The sequence below is a fragment of the Ctenopharyngodon idella genome, chromosome 3 (assembly GCF_019924925.1).
Source record: "Ctenopharyngodon idella isolate HZGC_01 chromosome 3, HZGC01, whole genome shotgun sequence".
NCBI lineage: Eukaryota > Metazoa > Chordata > Actinopteri > Cypriniformes > Xenocyprididae > Ctenopharyngodon > Ctenopharyngodon idella.
Genome location: NC_067222.1, coordinates 39,877,604 through 39,896,999, shown reverse-complemented (window position 1 = coordinate 39,896,999; position 19,396 = coordinate 39,877,604). Strand labels below are relative to the sequence as shown.

Sequence of the window (19,396 nt, the reverse complement as noted above, 5' to 3'; positions counted from 1 at the left end):
ATGGCTGCAATATAACAAAGAGTGAAAAATTTAAGAGGGTCTGAATACTTTCCGTACCCACTGTATATCAATTGCATCAGAAGTAACTGTAATTAAATTACAACAAATTAAAGGATTAGTTCACTTTCAAATGAAATTTAGCCCATTTGCTCACCCTCAAGCCATCCTAACACTCTCTGAGATATTTTAATAAATATCCTGACACATCCGAGCATTATAATGGCAGTGAACGGTGGATGGATGTGGATGGAGGCACTTTCAGCAGCTCATACTCGTGGGTCACGTTCACTGCCATTATAAAGCTCAGATGCGTCAGGATATTTATTAAAATATCTCTGAGAGTGTTTATCAGAAAGAAGAAGGTCATATACACCTAGGATGGCTTGAGGGTGAGTAAAGCTTGGGCTAATTTTCATTTGAAAGTGAACTAATCCTTTAAGAGTAATCCCTTACTTTACTTTTTCAAGGGAAAAGAAATTAAATTACAGAAATGAATAACCTAGTAATGCATTACACCCAAAACTGATGTATTTTTATGGTATTTAGCATTAATAATTTGTAATAATCAGAGAAAGACATGAAAAGTGACCTGAGAGCAGTAAGCATTTCCTGTGAATAGACAAATACTGTATGTACAAGGCCATGCTGTGAGGGGGCTGCAGGATACAACTGAGAGAGAATGAAGAAAAGAGAGTTTGTTATGTTTCACAGTGTGTCCCACGCTTGTTTTCTGTGTTTTTCTCCCAAGTAGGAAGGCTGTCAGAGGAAGAGCGTCACTTTTCCTATCATGTCTTTCTCTTTAAACTCTGAGTGCTGGCTCATCCACAAAGGTCTGTCATAGCCTGGGTTATGGCGATGTCAGCTCCATTAATTTTTGTCAATTAGAGGAATCTATCTCGCAAAGGCTTGTCAGTCTGCGAGTCCAAACCAAAGCCGCAGCAGAATTTTTGGCCAAAGTGCCTCAGCGGCGCTGCAAACTCTGCAAGGCAATATAAAAAGGATATATTGTGTCAAAGGAAGAAGCCCCCAGTGGGCTTTCCCTTTTTTCTATGCAAAATATCTCAGCCTTGACATGCAAAAAAACACTCTGCTTAGACATGATCTGCTGTGTGGAATTTTGATACGTTGAGGAGAATGAGTAATGGGTAAATAATCACTGTGCAATTTAATGATATGTTAGGATAAATACTAGTGTAATTTAGAGGGGCCTGGGGCCACTGTCCACCTTGTGTGGTATCATGGAGTCATGATCTTGTTGCTGCTGGGGGTGCATTGTTAGTCTGAGAGGAGAGAGATCAGCAGATAACCTTTCCACTGTTTTCACTACGCTTCATTAACTGAGCAGAGGTGTTCAAGTTCTCATTCTTTTATTACTGAAGTTCAAGGTTTGAACACCGATGGCATTTCTCATACGACTTTCATGGTAACACTTTGGGGAACATATTTACTACACTGTAAAAAATTATTTTCATGATTTGTTATCACAATATTTTTTTTTTTGTCAAATCAACTTCAATAATTAAAGGGTTAGTTCACCCAAAAATTGAAAATTCTGTCATTAATTACTCATTCTCGTGTTGTTCCAAACCCACAAGACCTTCGCTCATCTTCAAAACACAAATTAAGATATTTTTGATGAAATCCAAGAGTATCTGATCCACACATAGGCAGCAATGTCATTGCACCTTTTGACGTCCAGAACAGATACCTTCGGATTTCATCAAAAATATGTTAATTTGTGTTTTGAAGATGAACGAAGGTCTTGCGGGTGTGGAATGACATGAGGATGAGTAATTAATGACAGAATTCTCAATTTTTGGGTGAACTAACCCTTTAATGTGGTTCAGATAACATAATATTTTGAGTTTCTGTTGATTAAACCAATCACCTTCATTGTATTAACTCAATTTTTTAATTTCAATGAACTCTAAATTTTAAGGCAACCAGGTAACTTACTTTTTTTTAGGTTAAACCAGCAATTCTTTTTTTACAGTGTATTAACTACAACTTTTGCCTCAATAAGCTCCCAATTTACTTCTTAATAATAGTTAGTAAGGTAGTTGTAGTGGTTAAGTTCAGGTATTGGGTAGGATTTAGGTATGTAGAATATGGTCAAGAAGAATAAAGCATTAATAACAGCCCATATGCAAGCTAATAAGCATCTATTTAAAAGTGAGAATTGTTACCCATACAAAAGTGTTATCACTTTCATAATGTAAACACTTTAGCAAACCAATGTGTCGAAAACCTTCTGACAATGTATTACAATTTCTCTTTCTTTTCTGTTGTATACTAATCTTATTTATTCTTTTGAATTTTGAGTAAATACTGAGTAAAATAGCTGGGGAAAAACATTAAACTAGCCTAAGTGGGTTTGCTGGTCTTAGCTGGTTAGGCTGGTTTTTAGCTGGTTTAAGATGGTCTCGCACTCTGGCCGTGCTGCTGAAAAGTGCCCAAAACCCCTCTAAAACCAGTAAGACCGGACTTACCAGTAAATCAAGCTATTTAAGATGTTTTTTTTTTCTGTTTACTTTAAAACGTTAGTGTATTACTACATTAGGTTGAATTAAACAATGGTCAGCATACATTTTAAAGCAACGTCATATCACAATCAATCTCTGACACGTGTCCTATGGAGTTAAGCATCGGAGTTTAGATAAATGCATCATTGGAGGGAGAGGAGGGGACGTGGGAGAAAGTTTGGAAAGGAGTGACTGGAGGCAGAAACTGAATGAGAGGGACAGAGCTTAGAGGTCTTGGAGGAGAGGAGGATACTCAGAGAAAAAAAGCCTCTCCATCTTGTGCAGCTACAGACCGGGTCCGGAGCACTTGTCTCTCTTTCTCTCTCTACGCATATGGCTTCTGGGCTTTCTGAGTCTTAATCTCCTGGTTGTGTGATAAAGCGCCTGAGTGGAGGTAACGGGTCCTGAACATGAGGCGGCTGAAGGAGACGGTGGTCTGCGCGATAGTACCGCTGCTTCTCTCTCTGTGCGCCACAACGACGCAAACAGGTAAAGTAGCCTAAATGAAAACTTAAAACAATATATTTTTTCCCCACCAGAGCTTTAAATAGCCTTATCATAATACTTTTAAATCGTGGGACATAGTTATTTCCTGTGCACTTGTTACAGATGCGGATTCGAGTCAATAGCATTTGTTTTAGAAAAGTTGTGCAAAATGTGGCGTTGTCGTGTGAATTTTGCGCATCACTCAGAGTTTTTCCTTAATCATTTTATAACGAGCTCCACTGTGGGGGAGGCTTGAGATAAATGTTGAATATTCAGTGTTCCGCCGGTTTGAACTTGTTCATTGAGTTTTTTAGGATGACTGACAGCCGCTAATGCGCTTTATGTTTCCTAAAAAGGCCGATTTCCAACACACTTTACTACTCTACTTACTCATAGTAACTGCATTTTTATTATCTGGGCGTAATTTATTCGGTGCTTTGCAGCTGTCTCAAGTATTTAAATATAAACTTCAGCTTTTTTAAAATTTTTAAATAGCCTCTTTTTCTTCAAATAAAACTTGCTTTTTAATTGAATTTTGGGATTTTTGTGGTAATCATCAAATAATAATAATAATAATAATAATAATAATAATAATAATAAAAACTTAACCCCAACCACCCTCATTATTATTTTACAATTTTAGTTAGCATTTGTTACTCAGTCTCACAACTGTGTCAAATGTAGGTCTAAACTGTGCGCAATCTTTGTGTGTCAAGTAGAAGTACAAAAATGTTACAATCCTCCTCAGACATGACATTTCTATTTGACCTCTATTTGACATTTCTATTTTAAACTGATTTTGGTTATATATCAAATTAAACTCACAAGCTTGCTGATTCAGATACTAGTAGTTCTATCATTTACTGTAACATCCATTACTTTGAAAAAAGGTTTAATTCTACTGTCACTTTAGTGGTCATGTGCATGTGACAGCGATTTCACCTATCTAATAGCTTAAATTGATGGTGTTACAATTCACAACACTGTCCTGTTTTTCTATTATACCAATAAATTGCTTTTTCAACCCTTTAGTAGCCCATGCTCTTAGGGTAACATCATTGATCAGGTGCAGTTGCATAGTTGGAATAGTCAAGGAAGGGAATTCTCCAGCAGACTGTCACGTCATGGTTGAGTTTGCTCGTGACCCATGTCAGGTTTGCTGTGAAACAGTTTAACGTTGGTTTGAGACATACGTGAATGAGTGCTTACTGACCTACTCCAGTAGATTAAAATTCCTGTTGGGCACTTGGCCAACTGTGCTGTTGTACAATGTGGTGTATATGTCAACACCATCACCCCAAACCATGCAGGCCGAGTAAGATGTGGGCAATTTCAATTGAAAAATGGTTTTGTATTGTGTATCTTATACAATTAAATTGATTTATTAACTATAAGGGGGAAAAAAATCATAATTGTAATGTTATGGTGGTCTTTTACGTGTATGACAAGCATAAAAAATATTAAACGATGCATGCTGCTATTATGTTTAGTGTGAAAAGGTCAGTGGTATGTTTATAGTGATTATATAGAGTATACAGCATATAATCACTACTTTTTTAAACATGATGCAGTGCATCTAAGTTCTCACATGTCCTTTTAAAGGGTTAGTTAATCCAAAAATGACATTTCTGTTATTAATTACTCACCCTCATGTTGTTCCAAACCCGTGAGACCTTCGTTCATCTTCAGAACACAAATTAAGATATTTTTGATGAAATCCACGTTTTTTTTATCTCCCATAGAAAGCAACGAAAATTACCACATTCAAGGTCCAGAAAAGCAGTAAAGACATCGTTGAAATAGTCAACTTGACTACATTGGTTTAACCTTAATGTTATGAAGCGACGAGAATACTTTTTGTGCAACAAAAACAAAACAAAAATAACCACTTTATTCAACAATTTCCTCTCTACCCTGTCATTCTCATACGCAGTTTATGTTGAAGACACATTGCAGAACTTCTGCGTTCTACGTCAGAACATCGATTCAGTATTGGCCGGCTCATGCATCAGTATCACACACATGCGCTGTGGTGCCGTTCGGGCATAAACACGTAAGCGCTGCACTGCGTCAACTGCGTAGGAGACTGACAGGGTAGAGAAGAAATTGTTTGTATTTTTGTTTTGTTTTTGCGCACAAAACTATTCTCCTCACTTCATAACATTAAGGTTGAACCACTGCAGTCACATGGAGTATTTTAATGATGTCTTTAATACTTCTCTGGACCTTGAATTTGGTAATTTCGTTGCTTTCTGTGGGAGATAAAAAACCTCTCGGATTTCATCAAAAATGTCTTAATTTGTGTTCCAAAGATGAACAAAGGTCTTGCATGTTGGGAACGACGTGGGTGAGTAATTAAACACAGAAGTTTCATTTTTGGGTGAACTAACCCTTTAAGTGAGGGGTGCAACCTGTATTAGGCATAAACATGAAGCCTAGTTAAAAAATTGAAACAAACAGCAACAAAAAAACATTATGATGTAAAAAAAAAAGAGATATTTAAATTTTATATTAATTTAGTGAAATTTGATCATGTGACTCTTTGTACAGACAGTCTGATGTTCTTGCTTTTGTTGAAACTCAAGATGCTCTTCATCTCAAATCATGCCGGAGAACAAGATCATCATGCAGTTCATGCAGCTTGAGTGCTGCTGTGATTAAAGTGAATGGAGGATACAGATAAATTGGCAGATTTTTTAAAATTGCAATCAATATCCATTTAATAGTAATATTCCTTGTAAATGTTGATCGGGTCAGATAAGTCAGACTTCATCTCAGTATGAAGGCCATTTGCAGAGATGTAAGGAGATGCGCAGCCACAGTGGTATCACTCCTGTCTGGTGAGCAGTGGATGCTTATATGACGGAGCAGGATGTGGTTAGTTGAGTCAGCTGTCGGGTATTTGCCTGATCGCCCCGAGAAAGTCTGGTGTGAGTTTCATGTGTTTTATAAGTCTTTGGAAATACAGTTTGTTGTCATGTCTGACATGGAGAACAAAGGCATTTTTTTCTGTTTGTGATTCTTCTTTCTCTCTTCCTCACCATATTTATATCTAATCTATCTGTCTTCAAAGGCCTTGAGTTCTTAAGGCTGTGGGCGGACTATTTCTGATGTTGCATCTTCTCTTTATGGTTATCATGTGTTACCATGCCTGCTCGTGCCTCCCGCTCTGCCGCCCCTGATCCTCACCTTTCACACGGCCTGTTTGGAAACTCCTGCAGTAGAGCAGCCATGCATGTTCCTTTTGATCTCACTGAACAAACAAATACATGAAACAGTATGGATGAGAATATTTGAAGACAAGAGGCCGATGAGTATGGGATTTTCCATTCAAAAGAGCCCTTTCTTTCTCTAAACAGACATGCCTCCCTGCTGCTGATGAACGTGGGCCAATGGTGCTGCTGTGCAAAATGTGTCATCCATCCAATAACAATACAAACATCTGGCTCACAGAAGCAGAGCTCCATGCTCTTTTCTATATGACCATATACTGTATTTTGCATCAAAGTCCCCATGTAAACATCTCCTCTCCTGCTGCTTTCCACCAAAGTGCCCAATTCAGTTCACTTTGTAGCCTTATTCATAACTACCCTAGATAACTATTTCTAGTCATGCAAGTGCAGCTCCTGTCTTCTTAAATGGGGAAAGATTAAATCAAAACTTTTGGCAAAGATTATGCAAAAACATTTTAAGTCACAAATAAAATCTGACAACTATCGTAAAATCACTCACAAGGTCACAGCAATAGCAAACATCAACCATCCAATCAATTCCAATGGACAAAATCAAATAAATTGTTCTTGTTTGAGAAGCCGTTTTGGTTATACATCACAATAGGGAAGAAAAGTTTATCGCAACTTCCGTTTCATGCTGACTTTAACTGTGAATTGTGGCCCAATGGTTAGAGTTGGACTTGTAACCCGAAGGTTGCGGGTTAGAGTCTCAGTACCGGCAGGAACGTAGGTGGGGGGAATGAATGAACAGACCTCTCTTCCTCTCTCTTTACCCACAATTAAGGTGCCCTTGAGCAAGGCACCTATCCCCCAATCACTCCCCAGGTGCTGCAGCAAAAATGGCTGCCCACTGCTCAGGGTGTGTGTTGTTCACAGTGTGTGTTCAATACTCACTGCTGTGTGTGTGCACTTGGATGGGTGAAATGCAGAGCACAAAGTATGGGACACCATACATGACTACATGTAATGTCACTTTCACTTAATATGGGACTACAGATGTCATATTTAGGGCCCGAGCACCAATGGTGTGAGGACTCTCTTGGGATTTTTCCATTTATTAACTTTGTGATTTCTCCCATTCATATATGTATGAGTGGCCTGTTTCTGCTTTAATGCCATTTGATTATCAAGGATAAGTTAGATAAGCAAAGATTTCGGCACATCTAGAGACACCAAAGGGAGTTTTAAACACTCCAGTCTTGTTGAACACTGTTCGGTCAAACCTGTAATCACACCATTGGTTGAGTCAAGCCCAAAATATAATTTACACGCACAGCTGTACACATAGCCTTTCAAAGTATACTCCATTTGATGTGTAAGCGCACACAGACGGTCGACGCATGTGCATTACAACAACTTCCACTCTGTCAACAGAACTTTCACCAGGAGTTATAACCCATATTCACATCTTTATAATCTCTTAGGCTACACTCTAAAAAATCCTGGGTTGTTTCAACCCATGTTTGGGTCAAATATGGACAAACCCAACCTTTGGTTTAAATTTTTGTCCATCAAATTTGTCCATACTTGACCCAAACATGGGTTGAAACAACCCATCATTGTTTTAAAGTGTAGAGTTGTACAAATGTGGGTACTTTCTAACCTCCTTGAACAACCTCTCATCTACATAGTCATCCATTGTTGTTGAAATTTGCAAGCATTTTTCTCTGTTCTGTCTATTCAGTTTTTTCATTGACTACCTTGAATCAATGGCCCAGAGTATGCACTGTAGGCGATTCAGTAGGACTCGAATCCTAGCGTACACATAAGGGGCCCTATTTTAATAATCTAAGCGCATGGTCTAAAGCGCACGCCGCAAGTGGGCTTTGGGCATGTCCGAATCCACTTTTGCTAGTTTAATGACGGGAAAAATGGTTGGCGCGCCCGCCGCATGGTCTAAAAGGGTTGTCCATATTCTCTTAATGAGTAATGGGTGTGTTTTGGGTGTAATATACAATAAACCAATCAGAGTCTCATCTCCCATTCCCTTTAAAAGCCAGTTGCGCTTGCGCCATAGCGGATTCACTATTTACATGGCGGAATTTGAAAGCAGAAAAACTGGACGCTTCTCTAGCGAGGAGACGGATCTGCTCGTGCGCAAGGTTTAAGTGTGCGAACAAACCATCTATGGGAAAAGCCGGATTCCACCAAAGCATTTTTATCTTTATTCACACAATAATAATCTTTTATATTGTAATCCTTTTTTTTTTAATATTTGGCATGTGTGTGTGCTGTTGCGCTTCCTTGTGTGTGTAATAAGCAGAATGTATGTGAGTTGTGCACCCGTATATAGGCGCATATTACTAACGCGCTCTTTAAATAACAAAACAAATACTGCACCATTGACTTTAGAGCAGGTTTCAGTTGGTCAATGGCGCAGTCTATTTCAGTTGCCTTAAAATAGCAACACGCCAACAATGCACCTGAACACACCTCGTTTTCAGACCAGCACACCCATGGGTGCACAAATGGACACAAATGCATTTGCTATTTGATAACTGTGTCAGGCTGAAACTAGCAAAAAACACTTGCGTTGCACCTGATAAGGCCCAAGAAGTAAAGTACACTTTGGGCTTCAAAATTACTTTGTTGGGCCACTCAAACAAACAGAAATATTGAAAACACCACAGAGCCAATCTACGAATGGATTAAGGTGCTGTCACATTACTGAAATTTCATTGGCTAAAAAGGTCAATTGTGAAGTGATGTATGAAGCAGTGGTGTGCATAGACCTCCACTGGGGCAAAATAGTGTTCCAGGGACACCGCAGTACAACCAAATGCGCACTTTACTATTAGCAATTAAAGGGGCAGGGGCTCAAGCCCCCAGGTTTCGGGCCAAATTCCGAGCTTGGAGCCTTCTCCTTGGACAGCATGACAAATACAGATATTTTATACAATATCTGATTATATGTAAGTGCAAACTCATGAACGTCACTTTCAAACCAAGCATTTTTCTGTTGGTCAGAGTGGTGAGTCTGCATGACTAAGTTGAACTCGTTGCTAAATCTGCGTGGGAAAATCTTTCCACTCACACAAAATTCCCGATCGTGTGGATTCTTATTTAAATTACTAGATTTTGGCCTCGAAAATCAGCTGAACAACTGTACATTGTGGAAACCGCAGTAACTTCTTAATGGAAAGCTTTGTCTGGTGTGCCAGTGCGCTTGCACATCTTAGACTGGGAGGGTTTGTGTGTTTAATGTGTATACTGGGGTGGGGGACAGCAGTGTTCAGAGAGGGACATAGAGATGCAGGTGTTTCCTTTGTGGTTCCACATACAGGGATGTCTCGCAGTGAGCAAATATCACAGAACCTACTTTACAGTCAGAGGAATGTGAGACTGATGTGTAATGATGCTCAGCTCCCTGGCACAATAGTGTCGTCCACTCAGCAGTTCCCAGACTTTAAGTACGTTGGATACAGAATCCCACAGTGCTCCACAGCGCCGTCTCTAAGCCCACATACTGCTCCCACTGTCTTCAATTCAAGACACTAGAGAAATAGAACATTTTGCAAACTCCCTGTTCCTTTATTTTCAGCTGGGGATCTGGTTGCATGTTGCGCAAAATGAGATGGTATTAAACAATCTTGTTCCGTCCAAACTGTGGGTTTAGTGGAGCGTGACTCCAAAAGGGGAAGAGTTCGCTGCTGTGGTGGGGGAGATTCCAGGTTTTTCTAACAGCATCCAGCCACCAGTCTGAACGACTTCCAAACATTAGCGATAACATGAAACAGACCCGGACTCAAATCTCAGTCACGTTTATGCTCCAAGCTCACAAACATTTTTGTTGTGCAGTTTGTCCATCTGTTTCATTTAACGTTAGTCCATAGGGGAGATCTCATTTGATTATTTCCACGCATATAACCAACATCCTACGCTTTCTTGGAGGAGTATGAACAAATTAAAGACTGTTGAAAGGCAAACAATGTGAAATAGGACCCAACACCACACAGAACGAAATTTGAGATTTGAACTGCTTGTCTAATGTGGAAAGAGTGTTAAAGTGTGTGACCGTGACTGAGGGGTGGTGAGCTGGGACAGCGTTTCTGGAGTGCCTTTGGGCGTGTCTGAGCTGTATTGTTCCATCTCTCCTTGCTTCATTGCCTCTGCTGTCTACAGGGTTTGGCTCCAGGCCTCTTGAGGTCAGGGGTCAGGACCAGTAATTCAATTATATCCAGCCTCAGAAGGGTGATGAATGTTGTTTGTCACAGATTTAGACTAGTACAGATATTGCTCCGCCTCCAGTTGTATGTTAAATTACAATATGGTTTCATATTAGGTTGATTATTCAGAATATTTATGGTTTTATATATATATATATATATATTAGGTTGTGGTATAATGTTTTAAAAAGCTGTGGGCAGAAACTGTGTGGACCACTGGAGTCATTCTCACAGTGTGGTAAATATTCCTGTGGTCTTGAATCAATGTGGGAGGATAAACACAGACTGATGAACACTAAAGGGAGTTCCCTTAAATTATAGTGTATTTTACAGCTAATAATTTAGCCAAGACTCCCATCCCAAGTGAACTGCTTTCAGTAAATAAAGATGCAAGACAATGTGAGAACTGCGTAGACGGCAGGAAAATAAGGATGATGCTCTAAGGATGTTCGGGGCGAGTGTAGCCAGTGTAAACCATCCTGTGTTATGTGACAGATATTAGTACAAATATTAGATCAGTAACATAATGTTTTAATAGAATTTAACCAAAGTACTTTACTAGTTCATTCAGAGTTTACTGGGATAGATTGGAATAGTAATCATTTAATGTTCTAAAAATATTTTCAGTGTTTGAGTTGGTCTGTTTTTGATGTTGTTCTGACCCCTTTGGAAACCCCCTGCGGAAACCCCCTGCATAGGGGAAGAGGGATGCAATGTGACAAACCCAATGATGGATATCCATTAAAGGGATACCCTTGTGAAAACAAAGTGCACTTTAGTATACTAAATAATATACTTTAGAGTACTTATAATGTAAAGAATATACTTAAGTGTGAACTTAATGTAATGTTTTCAGAAACATGGCAATGGAATGAAAATTTAATATAGTTTAAATTTATATTAAATGCAGCTAGCTGAACTTTTTTTGACCCACTTGAGTAGGATTTAAGTACATCTTTATATGTAATTTCACAATTACTTGTGTTTCTTTGAAATATGGTTAAAGTGCATTGCAGAATGTACTGATAAGCATTTATGATAAACTAAAATATATTTTAATATCATTTTTTTTGAAGCTTGTATATCATGTATTGAAATGTATTTGTAATCACACATTTGTACAGATGATGTTGCAATTTAGTACATTTGAAATGTACTGACTTTAAATGTAATTTCGAATAAAACACTTAAAAGGATAGTTCACCCAAAAATGAAAATGATCCCATGATTTACTCACCCTCAAGCCATCCTAGGTGTATATGAGTATCTTCTTTCAGACAAACATAATCGGAGTTACAGTATATTAAAAAAATTCCTGGCTCTTCCGAGCTTTATAATGGTAGTGAATGGGGCTCAAGATTTTAAAGCCCAAAAAAGCGTATCCATCCATCATCAAAGTAATCTATACAGCTCCAGTGGGTTAATAAAGGCCTTCTGAAGCGAAGTGATGGGTTTTTGTAAGAAAAATATCCATATTTAAAACTTTATAAACCACCTTATTCCTAAGCCCCATGGCGCTTTGCGCGAATTATGGGTGTAACTTCCGTTAAGTGCTCTATGAATGCAATAATACGTTTGTTTGGTTTTTTTTTTTAAATGGCAATTATTCTACTCACCCTTGAACCAAATAACGTTAAAAGGACATTTAAAAGTGTAAAAGCATCAACAAGATATTCAACAGACCATGAATAACCCCAAAAGCGCGATTCTTTCCACAGCAATAACAAACGGGTATCACTGTAGTAATCTGTATTATGTTGCGTGATACTATTTCAAAGTGATTTCCGTCATCTTGACAGATGATAAATTGTATTTACCTGTGGAAACAAACCTGGAAAGAGACGTGAGGATTTGAGGAGAAAAACAAGAGATTCTTCTTGCATTCTAGTGAATTATTAATGGGATAAATTGTAAATTAAATCTAGAGAACAGACCACAATTGTGCAGTATATGTTGTCCTTTTTCATACTATTACAGCAGAATGCAAAACGGAAAAAAAAAAGAGAAAATAATCCTGCGGAAAAAAATGCAGCGACTGAAAAGAGCTCTTGCCATAGATATTCTTGTTATAACATGTCTAAATACTAAGCGTTACGTTATTCTCGTGATATCTGAAAATAAAACATTAAGGAATAATGACAGCTCAGTCAGTCAAACTGACCGATAAGCTTTATTTGTAGGGCAACCTTATGAATTAAAATTATTCGTTTCAGTCTTTTTGAATGGAAGTTCCCCAAACCGGAAGTGCCACCCATAATTCAAAACACAGTCGGCTCGTCAGGAATAAGGTGGATAATCACTGGCTCCCGGCAACGGCCGTATGCAAGTCGAGTTCTGGTGGAAGAGTGACCTCTGACCCGACGCATGACGTATGATGTAGGATGTAGCACAAGCTTAGGTGAGAATAGATGCCTCTCACTGTTCAAACAAATAGGGCTGGGAAACGAACTCAAGCTCCTCTTCTCTTATATCGAAATCCTCCGACATTCTCGTTTTAGACTTCTAATTCTTGATCGGTGCTTTGTTTTGCTCTATCCTCTGCACTTTTGCGTTAGTCAATACGTAATGCTTTGGGTCAGAGGTCACTCTTCCGCCAGAACTAGACTCGCGTATGGCCAATGCAGGAAGCCAGTGATTATAGTTATAAATATGGATTTTTTTTTTTTTTTTTTTTTTGTAGAAACCATGGAAACACCAAAGATGCTTTAATATATTATGTGTTTTAATAGACAAGGGAACAACTGTTTTGAAATATTTATAGAAAGAAAACTAATTATTGTTATATAGCTCAACACGTTTAGTCTTATTATTTAAATCTAATTTTCTTGATTTTTTGCGAGTACCATACTTTACCATGCCTCAGAGAAAAACACTATTTTTCAAGTAGCTAACATAGCATAATCAGATGCAGCTTTATTTTTAGTAACAGTAATACAGCATTTTCTCCATCATACAATATGTTTTAAAATGAATTGCATCAACACAATGAATCAACACAAGCCATCCAGCATTTAATATGATATTCTAAAATCGATCTATCTTACTGCAGTGTGCAACAAGTGTCTCACAGCAGCCGCTGAGCGAACGCACAGAGTAACTTTATAACATCATTTTCAACACTCTCAAATGTATCTAATATGATAAACAGAGCTGTGTTACCTCATACTCATGACCAGAAAAGCGGCAGCGGCGCCGGCGACTGTGGCATAATAAAAGTTTCGCCGCTTGCGGTGTGTGTTGTGCAATCGTGTTGTCCCACAACACTCGGTCCCGCTCTGCTTCATATTACAGTAACGTTAATATCTGAGTCCTATCCCGATTATTTTCCACCGGCTGTGAGGTGAAGGCCACATGTCCCAAGATTCCGCGCTCAAATGTCATCAAGCTATGCCTTTGTTTTGAATAGGCCTCTAGCGACCTCTAGCGGACAGAAAATTTTACATATTGCACCTTTAACTGGCCTGTTATTTAATTATTATTTGCAAGTTCACTTTTAAAATTTGAAATACACTACAAGTGCACATCCAATACAATTAAGCACACTTATTTTTCAAAAGGGTTAGTTCACCCCAAAATTCTGTCGTCATTTACCCATCCTGATGTCTAGCCAAAGACTTTTTTCTTCAGTGGAAAGACATGAGGGTGAGTAAATGATGACAGAATTTTCATTTTTGGCTGAACTATACCTTTTAGTGCTAGATACACAGATAAATATGTTTATGGGGTGAGCAGGTTCATTCATCAAGCATTCAAAGTAATTTGCAATTGCTACAGTTTTTTGTTAAACTCACATAAATCTTGAATTCATTCAGCAGTTATTTGAGGTGATGCTGGAAAGCATTCTCTACTGTATAAGCCCCGCAGATGAAGCATTTTCAGACGACCGCACCCAGACAGGTGTAGGTGACATAGCTACAGGTAGATCTGTGAGAGCAGCACTTGGCTGAAGTGTACAGGTGAATAAAACAGACAGGTAGCACCGCCTTGGGTTTAAAAACCTCTGATGAATGTGATTTGTAGACTTGGCTCAGTTTGGCTGTTGGCAGACATACAGAGCATCAGCATGTTACTTCTGGACCGGCTCCGGATATCCAACATGGCGTCCAGCCACCTGCCCCAGGCCCCTTCATGATGATGATGGGGGAGGAACATTCCCCAGACCTCAGGAGATCTCGGTCTGTTTTGTAAAAGATTTGTTAACCAGGGTTTATTTTGGGCATGTGAGTTCTTTTCCTATCCTACTACTGATGTCCTTGTAAACACATTGACTTTGTACCCATTTAAGGTTATTTGTAGGCATAATAGTCTGGTTTCCCATGCAATATCTCAAACATTGGTATACTTACTTCATAGAATATTGCAGTTAGTTTGAGATGTTATTGGTTTAATGTCATAAATGTTGATGCACCATTTATTTGTATTTCCTTAAGAAGTAACATAATGGTCTGTGTCTGGGATGCTTTGTTTTGAGAGCATTCATGAACACGTTCATTATGAGTATCTTGGGAATGTGTTGAAGAATTCTCACTCAGAGGAGGCATTTCTACTCCTGTTCTCAAACCAATGGGCTACTGTTATTACTGTCATGTGAATTTCTCTGAGGTCAGAGGGCAGATATTTAACAGTGCTGTGTTTTAACCATTCCCTCTAGAATTTCAGTCTCAGCGTTTGGTAAACAAATGATATTGACACTTTGAGCAGCAAGGTTTATAAGTGGGTAACTTAACTATAAGTGGGTAAAAATGACATTTCAAATAGTGAAACTGCATTGGGACTCTATACATTATCTAAAACTATTTTTAGCAACATTTGTATAATTGTATCATTTCTTGTGTACACTGCTGGGTTAAAAACAACCCAAGTTTGGTTAAATATAGAGAAAATGAAATATGGACACCAGAGGGTGTAGTTTTATTAAACTCAACTACTGTTTAAAAATTACTATATTGCTCGCCTAAAATGAACCCAAAATTAGGTTGGAAATTAACATTTATTAATATGTTTAAATTTAAATAAGTTTAATAAATAATAGTTAATATATAATAAAATAATAAACATTTATTAAACTGGTTATTAATAAATGTTCACATTTTGATTATTATTGTTGCCTCTAGTAATTATGTGTCTGATTTTTAATTTCCAACCTATTTTGGGTTAATTTTAAGCCAGCCATATAGTAACTTTTAATCAATAGTTGAGTTACATAAAACTACCCAGCAGGTTGGTCAAAACAACCCAAATCATTGGGTTTGCCCATATTTAACCCAACTTGGTTGTTTTTAACCCAGCATTTTTTAGAGTATAGCTTTTAATGATGTGACCATTTTTTAACCTATACATTGCAGGATTATTTAAAGGGATAGTTCACCCAAAAATGAAAATTTGATATTTATCTGCTTACCCCCAGGGCATCCAAGATGTAGGTGACTTTGTTTCTTCAGTAGAACACAAATGATGATTTTTAACTCCAACCGTTGAGGTCTGTCAGTCATATAATGCATGTCAATGGGAACTCCATCTATAAGAGTCAAAAAAATATGCACAGACAAATCCAAATTAAACCCTGCGGCTCGTGACGACACATTGATGTCCTAAGACACAAAATGATCGGTTTGTGCGAGAAACCAAACAGTATTTATATCATTTTTCACCTCTAATACACCACTATGTCCAACTGCCTTAAGCATCCGGTTGGTGAGGTCTGAAAACGTGTTCTGATGACGGAAGTGATGTCTCGCGCTTATACTTCAATGAGTGCGAGAGATCACTTCTGTTGTCAGAGCGCGTTCAGACCTCACCAACCGGATGCTTAAGGCAGTTGGACATAGTGCTGTTTTAAAGGTGAAAAATGATATAAATACTGTTCAGCCTTATACGACTGATAGACCGCAATGGTTGGAGTTAAAAATCATAATTTGTGTTCTACTGAAAAAACAAAGTCACCTACATCTTGGATGCCCTGGGGGTAAGCAGATAAACATCAAATTTTCATTTTTGGGTGAACTATCCCTTTAAGCAAACTACAAAAAAAGAATAAGAAAAAAAAAAAAAGAATAAATCTCTAATGCTGACCAAGGCTGCATTTATTTGATCAAAAATATGGTAAAAAAACAAACAAACAAAAAAAAAAAACAGCATTTATTTGAAATAAAAATCTTTTGTAACATTATGAATGTCTTCATGGTCACTTTTGATCAATTTAATGCATTCTTGCTGAATAAAAAAAAGGCAGCGGCTATTTGCACTATGTGCGATAGATGCTATTTACACTAAGTGAAAACAGCAATATATTCTATTTACACTAAGTGACAGTAGCAACATTTTCTTAGTGATATGCTGTTTACACTAGGAGAAAATAGCGATAGATTCTATTTACACCATGTAAAAGTATCAGTTATTTGCAATATGAGTAAATAGTAATTAGATGCTATCTATACTTCATATCGGCAGATACTATTTGCACCTCAGTATTTTTGTACATTAACAGGATGCAATAATATCATAGAGTGTAAATGATTATATTTATTAAAATTATTAAATGGATGCTGCCTTATTGGGAGAATTAAAAACCCTCATTACACCTTCCCCTAACCCTACCCAATAAACACTTTTAATATTATTAAACACTTGTTCGCTGTTTATTTCCACTTTTAGAACATTATTTTCATTTTTATTGAAAATAAATGCAAGCTCAGCAAAAGGCAGATTCGAACCCGCATTGATCATATTAAAAGCCAGGTCTGCAAGCTTTACTAGCTACTGCTGCACCACTGAAGACGTTGAATTCTATGCGTCTTTTTTAAAACTGGAGTGGCCCAACCAGACATTTGTGGGCAGAGCTAGTGTAAATAGCATTTGCCAACAAGGGACACTATTTGCACTTAGTGTAAATAGACACTCTGAAAAAGGCAATCATTCTGACCTGAACTTTTGAACGGTATATATATATATATTTGTATACACATACTCACAAGCACATGCAGAAACAGGTCCGTAAGTCAGTGGTGTTTATATGTCTGAGCAGCAGACATGTAATCTGCATGTAATCTGCGTCAGAATAGGCCCAATTATCACAGGACTCAGCCTAGCAAACATCAGACATCTTGACTCGACATCTCAGTCACATGTGACCCAAAACCATAATTCTGACTGCTGTTTAATCCACAATCAGTCAAGTGCAAAGTCTAACAAAACAAAAAATTGCCTCTGACAACCCCTGTGAAGTACATACACACACACACACACACACACACACACACACACACACACACATATATATATATATATATATATATATATGTATGTATGTATGTGTACATGTGTATTTAAAAGATAGCATAAGAATAGTTTATAGAAAGGAAAAAAACAGACATCAGCCCTCTCAATTGGTTGTATTTTCCCAATCATCCATATCCCATTCCCAGTTACTGAACTGTCAAATACATTTCACCTCAGACTGATGAATTTAAACCAGTGAACAATAACAGATGTGGCTGAGTTGGGTGGCGCATTTATGCGTGTTTGTGAGACAATGGGCATTGAACCAAGAACTGTTTATTTACAAGGTCTTTGTAATGTAATAAATGGGAGATGAAATGACACAGCCCTGTCTGAAAATGAGTACCTGATGTTTTCCATTGTGTTTGAGTCTCGCCTTGATTTCAGCACTGCCTTTTTACAAGTCTGTTGCCATGCTTTGAGCAAACCCAGTATAAAGGCATCTGTTAAACAAATAAATAATGCCATAAAATGCAGTACTCTTTTTTTTTTTTTTTCAGGCAGGCAGTTAGTTGGCATGGACAAACTCTTCCCACATGTTTAATTAACAGAGGAGAGAAAGGAGGGCCATGGAAACAGGAGGGCAATTTAAATTTAGGATCCTTGTTGCATCTGACACACAATGCCAAGGGTTGTGGTTAGGCAAACCTCAGTCATCAGAAACTCCCAGGGTTAGTCTTATTAGATTAGCCTGTTCAATTATAGACTATAATATCAGTAAAACATAAACCGCAGTTATTAAACAATGCCAAAAAAGTATTTTCTTATAACTTTCCTGTGCATTAAGTTTCAAGTCATCGTAAACATTAGACAGTGGAAGTCAGGGAGACATTTTTTTTTAAAGAGGTGTTGGCAGGTGTCAGCTGTCAGGTGTGTGTTTAACTATCTCAGGCTAGACTGTGTCATAACTCTATCCTATAATGACACCCCATCGATATCCATCTGTGACCTTGATTTGAACGTGACTGTATCTTGAAGGTTCCAAGTAGATCAGCACACTTTAAGCTGGCTGCAAATCAGCAAACTAACGGCAGCCAAACTCTCAGCTTGTTGTTCATTCTTGCTGTGACCCAAAGGGGATTGGCTTAGTGAATAATACAGCTGCAGGGCCATCGGGCTCTAGTCTTTTTCTTCAAATTCCTTGTAGTGTTCCTAACTAGTACTCTTTCGATAGAGACACATGTAACATTGAGTAGACTTTCCAGAACTTTTCTGCCAAACAGCATAGTATGTTAGCCTAGCCATACTCTTTTGAAAAAGTAGTGCACTTATTTGTATTGAATGTGCACTTTTAGTGTCATAAAAAATCATAAAAAGTATATTTAAAAAAACTATACTTACAGATAATATAATATTATTTAAATAAAATGCCACTTAAGTGTACTTAAATACACTTTCATTACTGTTTCTTAACACGCTTAAGTACACTTTTGAGAAGTGTAGTTTGTAATAATGTTAAATTAAAAGTTTTACTTTTTAAAGGGGCTGTATGTAGAATTCAGAAACCCTTGTTATTAGCGACACCAGTGGCCGTTAAGTAAACTGCAGCCAGCGAATTATGGTTCGCATTCAAGTACACGTGGCGTACAAGAGACTGAATGTGATTCAAGGCCCCGATATACTCATGACAAAGTTCTTTTAATTTTCGTTTAAAAGTTGGAAATACCTTTGCAGCAATTTACTTTTAACGAACATCCCAACGCCGTCCACG

The 19,396-nt window shown here is 37.8% G+C and overlaps 1 protein-coding gene across 2 annotated transcripts in view; it reads left to right on the top strand.

Moving 5' to 3' along the window:
- Nucleotides 1-2,671: 2,671 nt before the first annotated feature.
- Nucleotides 2,672-19,396, top strand: part of col5a3a (collagen, type V, alpha 3a) — a 70,862-nt gene continuing 54,137 nt past the window's right edge. Inside the window, exon 1 of one of the 2 annotated variants that reach the window (XM_051887454.1) lies at nucleotides 2,672-3,011. In XM_051887454.1, the coding sequence (XP_051743414.1) occupies nucleotides 2,933-3,011 (79 nt within the window). In that variant the 5' untranslated portion in view covers nucleotides 2,672-2,932. The remainder of the gene's footprint in view (nucleotides 3,012-19,396) is intronic. The other variant, XM_051887455.1, reaches the window with a different exon arrangement.